Below are 11,738 nucleotides of genomic sequence, written 5' to 3'. Positions count from 1 at the left end.
CCTTACCGGTCCCGGTCCCGGGCCGGTCCTTTGTCGGTCCCGGTCCCGGTCCCGGGCCGGTCCTTTGTCGGTCCCGGTCCCGGTCCTCCGGCGGTCCCGGGCCGGGCCGGGCCCATTTGGCCATCTCTAATCCAGATTAATAAAAAAAATCAGTTTTTTCTGTTCATTATGTGATTTGTATTTTTTTTTTTTTCATTTTGCTCCTCCATGCTTACATTTAATATTTATTATTTTGAATTTTTTTTAATAAGTGAATAATATTTATAAAGAACTGACACGTAAGCGTCAATGCCACGTGTATATGATCATACAATACAACCCAACGACCTCTTTAAATTGTTGTATATCTATAAATGAAATAATGTTTACTATCATTTTACTGTTGGAGGTTATCATTTTTTGGTCTAACTTGTTCTTTTTATTTAACGGGTCTAATATTGTAAACTTATGCTCTCTTTTTTTCCAGGTTTGACATTTGTCATTGCCCGTCCTGCAAACGGGTCGGACTTATCCATGGGCTAGCGGGCCTAAAAAATGTAACTCTTATAAATCTTTAAACTTGATCACTAGAAAATAGAAATTAATCAACAAACGTGGAACAAAAAAAAATGTAACTCTTATAAATATGTAAATCTGAAACGTCCAACTTGTAATCGAGAGTTTGGAATGAGGGAAGAGCAACACTGAATCATAGGACAATCGACGATATGAACAGGGGAGTGAGAGGGTGGGAACGACAATCTGGGAATATGGACGCTTCTGAATGGTTTTGGATGGCCTAATATGAGTAATCGTTCGGAGCCTTATTGAACGATTCAGAGTTGAATCTCTTAACGAGATCGTTAAGAGGTAAACAAACAACCGCTTAGCCTTTTAGGTTCTGAAGAATAACCAAAAAGTCTCATCATACAACTTTAGTAATTTAATTTTAAAATATACTAATATACTTTTAATTAATGGTAAAAATATATTTATTATAAAATATAAACGGCCCGAGCGGGCCTGTCCATATTTATTTTTATATTATCCATGTCCGCACGTTAATTTTAACGAACAAACTCGGGTCTGTTCATTTTCCCGATAATGATTGTTCAAACCCATAATTCTAGCGGACATATCGGGTCTAATGGGTCGTCCTGCCCGTGAACAACTCTATAATCAACCCTGCCATGAACGACAATTTATTATTAAATAGAAAAATAAAATAAACAAATGGGCTTTAATAGTGGGCCCAAAATATAAAGATTATAGTTGGGCTGACATAGAATAGATTAGTCTCTTTTCGTATGCTTTCAATCAATATTTGTGGTCCTATGTGAAATCAAATCAAATCAAATTCAAATAAACGAATCTAAGAATTCTATTTGAAATTAAGATTTAAAAAGATAAGATGTATACAAATTTAATATCTGTTTCAACTTGTAAAAAATGGAACGGATCCAGTTCATTAGATACGGTGTCACGGGTTGCTGTTATTAAAGAGGTTGAAAATCTCAATCCAACCTAACTCATTTAATTAAATGAATTGAGGGTTTTCAACCAAACCCAACATGTTACCTAAATGGGTTGACAGCGGGTTAACTTGTTTATGATTTTCTTATTCTCAACCTGTTAAATAAATGAGTTGAACCTGGGTTGACCCAAAGCCTCGCTTTTGCCAGCATGACAATAAGCATGGACTGGCAGCAAGGAGTCAACTGAATGACCAAAGTATCGGTTTAATTTTAAATAAAAAAACAACTAGACTAATTAATTTTTTGAATAAAACACAACACAACCACAAATGCAAATAAATTGTTCAAAATTTGAATAAAATTCAAACACAACATGTATATTGTTCAAAATAAATTGGAAAATGGAGTAATGGACTAAATGATTTTCTTAAGGTTTCATGGTAATTAAGAGTAATGGAGGCGATTGGAATTTAGGCTTTCATCTCATGACTGTAAGATTTTTAATTAAGAACAAAACAAAATTAAAAATTAAAATACTAGATATAATATTAAGAATAAAATAAAATTATATAATATTTTAAATGGGTTGAAAACATGTTGTAAATGGGTGAAACAAGGCAAAATTTAACTCAACCCAACCTAACCTAATCCAACCCATTTATGTAAATTGGGTTGAAAATCTCAACCCAGCCTGCTAATTCTAGGTTGGGTTGAGGTTTGGTTAATGGGTTGAGTCATTTTTTGTCATCCTTACTTGGTATCACTTAAGACCAACTTGTTTTCGTGAGAACATTTTTTTACACTTAAAACTTCATAGTAAAACGTTGTGAAGGTAATCCTCACAGTTTTTTTGTTGTGAATGTTCAACTTTTTTTATCTTTAAAACTTTTTGTTGTGAAATTTCAAGTGTAAAGAAGTGGTTTCACGGGTCTCACGAAAACAATCTGGTATCATGTGAACTAGGGGTGCTCAAAAACCCGACCAACCCGATCAACCCAACCCAACGCGAAATAACCCAACCCGAAGCAACCCGATGTCTAATCGAGTTGTAAAATTTTCAAACCGTAGGTATTGGGTTGATATTTGGTTACTATTATTTGAACTCAACCCAATCCGATGAACCCAATGTACTTTTGTTTATCAGATTTAATATGATTGTTAAATTTCTATTAATATATACATTAGACAATTATACTATCATGTATGCTTTTCATATACACATATTTTCTATCTATTCATATATCTATATTCATATATATGTTTAGTAACTGTGAACATATATATGTAAAATCGAGAAAATTAACTGACTGTTATATACGTAAGAAATATTGATAAGTTGTATCAAATGGTTGATGATGAAAAAGAAATTATGAGTAGAGAAATAACATATTCAAGGTTAGAAAAATGTTTTAATATACCAAAGTATCAACCCAACCAACCTGAATAACCCGTACGGGTTGGGTTGGGTTGCACTTTGATTTGGGTTGGGTTGGGTTAAGATTTTTCCAAACCGTAAACATTGGATTGGGTTGTTCAAATGTGTTCAACCTGATCAATCCAATCTATGAGCACCCCTAATGTGAACCCAATCATATAATATATATATATATATATATATATATATATATATATATATATATATAGGGTTGGGTTCACGTGAGACCAACNCCCAATCATATAATATATATATATATATATATATATATATATATATATATATATATATAGGGTTGGGTTCACGTGAGACCAACGGTTTTTTGTGAGACCCTTAAGACCAATTTATGTTCATTGATCAACTTTATAAGCTAATGATCTAACGGACTAAAGTTGTACGGTGACAATTTTGTGATTATTGAGAAGTCTCGTGACGTTTATAAATGTTCAAATTGTCAGATTGTAGATCTAATCCAAGGGTTGAGAATTGGTCTTACGGGTCTCACGAAAAATCTTTGGTCTCACATGATCAAGTCTATATATATATATATATATATATATATATGGTAGAAGATTCGAGCGTTATGAGTTTGGGGGTATGATGAGATATGAAGTGATAAAGTCTGGAGCCATCGAAATCACTTTATGATTCAGAATGAGCATTAAGTCACGTCTTTTTGGCTTTCATTATCCATGCTATGTGAACGACCATGCAGTGTGCTCGTCGTCGTGATAACACTTGGTCCGACTTGCTATATCCCATATTTATGGTGTGGGACCCATCTTTTTCATATATATAAATACACCTAACCACACCATTAACTTTTTAAACCATAAATACACCTAACCCAGATCATTAACTTTCCACATAAAGTCGATCTCAACAAATCAACACATTAATTTTGTGTCACAGAGAACAAGTCAACTTTGTATTGCTTCCTCTAACTTATATATACCTAACAGGTTATTTGACAGTTGTTGAATGATTTGATACAAAATAATTAAGAAACTTTCATGATATAATACAACATGAAATATAATTATTTAGTAATTATTTATAATAAAATTAGGACGTTGGAATACACATGATATAAAATCATTCATAAGGTTTTAGAAAAATTTAGAGGTAGATTTTTTTTTTTGTCAAACAAAATTCATCTTTTAACGATTCAGATACTACCTTTTAGTGAAACTATTTAAGAGTAAAAAAAACAACCCATGATTTTACAAAAACATGGTAAAAGAAAAAGTTATTTAATAAATATCGAGGTAAAAGAAAGTCATAGTTTGTTCGTATTGAGTCTCTTAAAAAATTTGTCATTAAAATGACATCGTATGTAATATTTTTCATCCGATAAGCGCTTACCGGGTAAGAGTCGTCATTCTCACTTACCATGTAAGATTATCGATATTTGTCATTGTTCTTATCAGATAAGATTCTTAATCATTGTCATGGTCATTCGACAAGGTAAATTGACACAATAAACACTTACGGATAAACACTTAATAAACGAGAAGATTTGGTAAGATTTGGTAAACAGCCTCTTAGTCTTACGAACGAGAATAACAATTAATTAAAAATCATAAAGACATAATTTGCTCTTTTTATTTTTTGTTCACTTTAATTTTGACACTTGTCATGAAATCATAGCGGTCTTACTCCTCCCATTTGATTCTTATTCTCTTCCCGATTCATTTAATTTTTGGTATTTCAAAGTTTATTAAGTTGGTGTCGAGATATTTGCATTTGGTACCGTGGACAGAATATGGATTATGTTTCATATTTGGCATGACTTTTATGTGTAACAGACAAAAATATAATAAAACATGTCTGTTTTATTCCTGCCCCATGGACCAGGATGGAATAAGTTGAAATAAACTTATATTTTACTAATAACCTCAAAATAAAACTTAATTATCGTTTAAAACGTCAAATGGATCTCATTTTTACATTTTATTCATTTTTAAACTTTTATTTATTGTATTTGGTATTTTTAAAATTTTTATTTTATTGTTCTCAAAATATTATTTTTATACGGTTTCTGTATTTTTTATTAATTTATGTACTTTATTATATATTAACAATAAATAAATAATCTAGATTAGGGATAATATAAAATTGGAAACTACATAATTTTTTTTATTTTCGTTTATTTTAGTTATTTCGACGAAAACTTTTTAATGGTATATTTTATTATAAATTATATAAATTAATCAAAATATATAAACAACTTCATTACGGTTAAATTGGTTATTTTACTTGTTCTGTTCTATCTAGTTCAGGCTGATTAGACACTGAACAACTGTTCTCTCCTACTATGTATTGTTATGTCTCGTCCTATCATGTTTGGACACCAAACACACCTTAAGAGCTATATAATTTTTAAAATCCTAGAGATTTAAAATAGAGAAGAAAAAGATAGACAATAGAGAAATCTTCATATTAGAGAAAATATAGCATGCATATTGAAAATGCTTTGAAATCATGAAATTTGGGTCATGTACAAAACGCTTAGTTAGAAAAAAAAAATGGTCATTTATAAAAACGCTTATCCGGTAAGCGTTTACCAAGTCACATTACTTTATAGGATGAATATGACAATGACTGAGAATCACGACTCTTACCCAGTTATGGTTTACCGAGTAAATTTTTGTATACGATGTTGTCTTGATGGACTAAAATCTTACCCGCTAAGACAAATGATGGTGTTGAATCATACCAGTGAACAACTAAATTATTAAATCCACCATTAATTAATGCACAAATATTTAAATTGTAAATATATAATTTAAAAAGGGTAAAGTTGTCATTAATTTTACTAAAAAAATGTAATTATTATCCATGTTTGAAATTGTGTGTTATTTCTGTTAAGGACCCTTTTTTTAGATAAAAGAGAACCATCTTCATAGATTCTCCAAAATTGAGAACTGAAAGTCAAAATTCTCCAATAGACTTTTAGATGCATCTCCAACAGCTTCTCCATTTTAGAGATAAAATATTAATTATATTATAATTCATAAATTATTTTTTTACTGTTAAACATTTAATTTCAAATATTCTTTAAATTTAGATAACTTATTCTTTCTCTCTCTCTCTCTCTCTCTCTCTCTCTCTCTCTCTCTCTCTCTCTCTCCAAGTTGCTACATTTTGGAGAAGGTTTTGTAGAATATGTTGAAATAAAAAACTTAAAAAAATTCATTCGTGGATTGGGCTTAAAATATCTATACTATATTATAAAACATTTGACAAAAACTCTTAAAAATAATTTTTTATGCATGAAGTACTGTATATTGATGCATATTACTTAAAATTAAAGACTACAAGTAAATTATGCATAAGTACAACTTATTAAAGCTCCATGTTTGAATTCGTGTAACTAGATGCGGATAAACATAATTAAATAGAGGATAAAATCTTATTTTAAAATATAAAAAATCTAAAATATAATTAGGATAATTATTGAGTTTTAACAAAATAATTAATTATTATCTTTATAAAAAAATTATATTATTAAACTAAATATAAATTACTTCATTATTGAACCTAAATTAAAAATACAAACTTTAAATAGTTAATTTGATACAAATATCAATATATTTTTGTCAATTTCTTATGATATTTTTAAATTTACATTTTAATCAGATTTAAAAACACCATCGCTTTTTCAAAATGATATAACATCATACTATAACATCAACTGAGATAAATAATAAAATAAAATATTAAAATTAAAATGTATCTCACTGGATTGTATAAGTACCCTTTTAGTTAAATTATAATGTTTGAAGATCTAAAGTTATAAACCATCATTTGTGGATTGGGCCTTTTTGGGCCTACATCCCATTAATAAAATGAGATAATCAGGCTTTCAGAAAACAAAATCGGAACTGGTTTTTTTTCTTTTTCCCTTTTTTTCAATTTTTGGTTTAATTAAATTCAATCAGATAACTCTTACCATGGTTAGCGTTTATTAGGATAAATTGTTGCATACGATGCGTTTTAGTGAATAAAATCTTACCCGGTAAGTAAGTGATAGTATTGAATTTTACCGGTTAGTGCTTACCGGGTAAGTGTTTAGGTAAACGACCCATAAACCTACATATACGTTCACTGACCTTCACATACATCCACATTAAACCAAATCATACGAGGACCATAAGCGGAACCACCAAAAGACGAAAGCAACCCTCATTTACAAAAACGCAAACGATGAGCTCCCTTGGATCAAAAGAGATCTACGACTCCGAAGAGGTTCTCATGGAAGTTCTCTCTGAAACCCAACTATGACATCTAAATCTACTATTGTCATGCCCCCTCCTTTCATATATTACCGATTGTATACCATCACTGATAAACACCAGAATAAATGATATTCACCGGACCAAGAGCACCCCTCGAGTAATACCGAATGTCACGTAATAAATGACTTGCATTTAAAAGGGTAAATAATCTATACTCCTATAATGTATATTATAAATATAAATATATAATATCATAGAAACTAAGAATAATAAAGATTCATATGTGAATTGTTAAAAAATTCATTTAAAAATACAACTCATACATTGGATACATAACATCAATTCACATATGAATTTTCAAATAAAAAATTTCATATATTTTCAACGATCCACGTACCCTTAATCAGGGGAGTTGTACAAAAACTACGTCGTTTAGTATAAACATTTGTTATGAACTGAAACTCATAGAAAGCTTATCCCCTGTTCTTGCTGGAACAGATTTACACCTGCTCAAATTCAATGGTTTTGCTTTAAATTCTTCAACTCCATTAATGGAGCCTTCATCTTCTCCATTTTCTACCTCAATTTTTACATTAATTGATTCAGTTTCTTCTTCAATTCCTGTATTTTCTGGCAATCTCCTCCCTGTTGTCTCCATCGTTACGTCCCAATTTTTGCTTGCAAAAGATGAAGATCTATACGGAGCAGACCTAGATCTCGTCAACAAAAAAGCATTTCTAGGTGGAGATTCCGAAATCAAGACCTTGTTATCATCAGCTACAATTACATCTTGGATTTCTCGTTTTCGGTGCTCGTTTTTCTGATTACCTTCGATCTGTTCCGATTCCTGTAATTTTCTCGATTTTCCGCCATATTCACATCGGAGAAACGAGAGACTTCTTCTCCAAACGCGTCGGAAACACTCTGGTTGGAGTTTTCGAAACCATTGACAGCGGCGGAAGGCGGTGGTTGTTTGCTTCTTGTTGGAACGTCTGGCTCGGACTTGGCCGATGCACGTGACTTTGGGGGACGATGGCTCTTGAGTAGTGTCGTTAGCAGCGTTGATTTTACGAATAAACATAGGGTTAGCACGTGACCTGCTTCCTCTACTGCTTTTGCTTCTTGGAAATCTCATCATCAATGGCGGTGGGAACTCGTCTGTTCTTCCTGGACTGGATATTGGTTTAGCAAATACCTTCATCTTCTTCAACAACCAGAGGTTAGTAGTATGCGTTAATTATAAGTTTTCTTTTGAAGAGATTTAGAACGCTAATGGTGTATTTATAGCTTCATGGTGCGTATCAAATCATCAATGGCGGTGGTGGGTGGTGTTTGGAGGTGGTTTGATGGTTAACGTGGATGACGTTTCGTTGTCTATATGTTATTTCTGGTCATTTCTTTTGTTGCCGTTTTATTACGTCACTTTTTGGTCTTTCCTAGTTTTCTTTTTTCATGTAAAGTGAAGAGTAAATTACATTTCTGGTCCCTGTGTTTTGTTAGTTTTCCTACTACAGTCCCTCAAACGTATTAATTACACTGCCTGTTCCTAGGGGTGCTCAAAAACCCGACTAACCCAACCCAATCCAACGTGAAATAACCCAACCCGAAGCAACCCGATATCTAATCGAATTGTAAAATTGTCAAACCGTAGGTATTGGTTTGATATTGGATTACTATTATTTGAACTCAACCCAACCCGACGAACCCGATATTCTTTTATTTATTGGATTTAATATGATTGTTGAATTTCTATTAATATATACATTAGACAATTGCACTATCATGTATGCTTTTCATATATACATATTTTCAATCTATTCATATCTCTATATAACTCATTCAGTAACTGTAAACATATATATGTAAATTGAGAAAATTAACTTAATGTGATATACGTAAGAAATATGAATAAGTTGTATCAAATAGTTGATAATAAAAAATAAATTATGAGTAGAAAAATAACATATTTAAGGTTAGAATAATATTTTAATATACTAAAGTATCAACTCGACCAACCCGTACGGGTTGGGTTGGGTTGCATTTTGGTTTGGGTTGGGTTGAGTTAAGATTTTTCCAAACCACAAGCATTGGTTTGGGTTGTTCATATGTCCTTAACCCGAGCAACCCAACCCATGAACACTCTTACATGTTCCTGTGATATGCAAAAACCATGCTCTGAGTCTAACGGAATTTGTTGACGTAGTTAACTCAACTCTAGGGACATTTTTCGTCTTTTATCTATTTTTTCTTTAAAATAGATAAGCAAAAGTCAAAATCTCTATAAAACAATTACTAATTGTGTATCCGTGCAATGCGGCGGGAGCCGTGAATTTTAATGATTTGAAGTTTCACTGGTTTTATTATAGAAGATTTAACAATGATATAAGTTACACTTAGTCTTTACATATTAATACAATTTGAATAAATAAGAATTATGGTTCCAATTACAGTCTATCGATGAAAAAAATTGTATGACGGTTTACAATCCAACATATTTAAACGAATTTACAAATGTGTTCGATTTACACCAAGAACAAAGAATCAAGAGATCGAAAACGAGACCGAGAGTTCTAGAGCAATTGAATGAGATAACTTTTAATAACTCATGGTGAATATTAGTTTGAATCTCACCTTAGGGGATGAGAAGAAGACATAGAGGTATGAGAGGATGAAGACATGAGTGAAAGGTGTCAAAAGTATCTTGAGAACATGAAAAGAAAAAATAATAATGTGCATTGGTAACTTGTACCATATGCTATTTTAATTGCAGATTAAGATATTTTAATACTGAATGAATAAAGTAGTGGTACTTAATGCATTATGACTTATTTTTAAGACTCTGTGCATTAAAAATTATTTTTAAGACTTTTGATAAATCTGGTTTATAAGATAGTATATATAATTAACACCAACTTATTCTTTATTTTAGAGATTTTGACATTCAATATATTATTAAAATATTCTATTAATTTACCATCTCGGTGCATTTTTTTAAAATAATTTATTTAAAATAATAATAACAATTCAATCTCATTGGTGAAAATTAATTAAACAATTATAATTTCTATCTCCAGTCATCATGTTTTAAAACAATATAGAGAAGATGTTGAAGTAAAATAGGCTTATTTTTCATTTTAAAGAATCTAATGGAGATACAATAAATGTGTAGAATTTTATCCAAGTGTCGTTAAAACAATTATCTTAGATACAAAAAATAAACTTGAGAACAACTTAAAACGAAATCAAAATCACCCAACTTTAATAAATAACTCCTTGTTACAACAAATTAATCACACTTGAAATGAACAAATTGCATCTAAAGAGATTTTCGTTCTATCGTCATTTTTTATGAACACGTTTTCAAGAAAATGAATTTGAGAGTCTGTAATTTAAAAAAAAAACATTTGGTTGAGGATCTGTATCAACGTATCTTTTGAAAATATGTTTAGGCACGGCAACGGGATGGGGATGGACGGGTTTTGTAATTCCTAGCACCGTCCTCGGTCAAATCCCATGAAGAATATCCGTTAGTTTGAGTCTACCGGGGATCCCCGACCCCAGCCCCAACCTTGGTTTGAGTAACAACCCCCGAACCCAGTTTGAGTCTATCGGGGATCTCCATCCCTGACCCCGGGACCCATTTTAGCGGGAAATCCTCGTTCCCGTTCGGGGTAGGGTGAGCCGGGTTCCGATCGAATCGAGGCAAATCACCATCCTTAAATACGTTCCTTCAAATTTTAATTATATTTTTCCAATTTATAGACGATTAACGTACTTTTTAAAAATGTTTTTTCAAAATAAAAATAAATGCCTTTTATATATAAATTTACCTTTTAAATAAAAGTAACTGGTTATCAGTTCTCTTTTAACCCACATTTCTTAACTTTTAAATACTGAGTTGGTTGAATACTTTGTTTAGATCTTATCCTGTTTATATTAAAATAATAACATAAATATGAAATGGCAGAAAATCATTTAATTGAAATTAAAGTTTTCGTATAACTAATTATAACTGAACGACTCTAAACCGAAAATGGACACAAAAGCTTTTATCAACACGGATTAAGGAAAAGATGGGTGTGGAAGTGAAATGAGTGGAAGTTGAAACATCAAATTCCATTTCCCCACTTCAAGTTGTCCATTCCCTCTAACACTAAATGCTTTTATTTTATTTTTCACAAATTAAAAGAATAATATTATATAATATTGACATATGATCGACCAGTTTATTTTCGTGAGAATTGTTAGATCACATAAATAATATTAAACCTTTACAGCAAAAGCACAGTAAAAGTCTGACGATGTTTTTGTTGTGAAAGTTTAGTATTTTTTGTAATTTTAATAAGGTTGTTTTCGTGAGACACGATTTTTATACTTGAAATTTCACAGCGAAACACTATGAAGGTAACATTCACAGTGTTTTTGCTGTGAAGGTTCGGATTGTTTTATCTTCACAATATTTTGTTGTGAAATTTCAAGTGTAAAAATGTATTTTCATGGGTTTCATGAAAACATGTTGGTCTCACATAAATCCAACCATATAAAATAAAAAGTAAAAACCCTCTAAAATAATGCATTTAACCCTAAGATTTCATTTTTTATAGACAA

General features: G+C 31.2%; 1 protein-coding gene across 1 annotated transcript; it reads right to left on the bottom strand.

Moving 5' to 3' along the window:
- Positions 1 to 7,578: 7,578 nt before the first annotated feature.
- On the bottom strand, positions 7,579 to 8,331 carry LOC112520168. Its single transcript, XM_025128469.1, has one exon. The coding sequence runs from the start codon at positions 8,329 to 8,331 to the stop codon at positions 7,579 to 7,581; it is 753 nt and encodes a 250-aa protein (XP_024984237.1).
- Positions 8,332 to 11,738: the final 3,407 nt, after the last annotated feature.

The sequence above is a fragment of the Cynara cardunculus genome (genome assembly GCF_001531365.2).
Source record: "Cynara cardunculus var. scolymus isolate 2C chromosome LG 10, CcrdV1, whole genome shotgun sequence".
In the NCBI taxonomy this organism is placed as follows: Eukaryota; Viridiplantae; Streptophyta; class Magnoliopsida; order Asterales; family Asteraceae; genus Cynara; species Cynara cardunculus.
The sequence above is the reverse complement of the archived record's forward strand: the minus strand, read 5'-3'. Positions and strand labels throughout refer to the sequence as shown.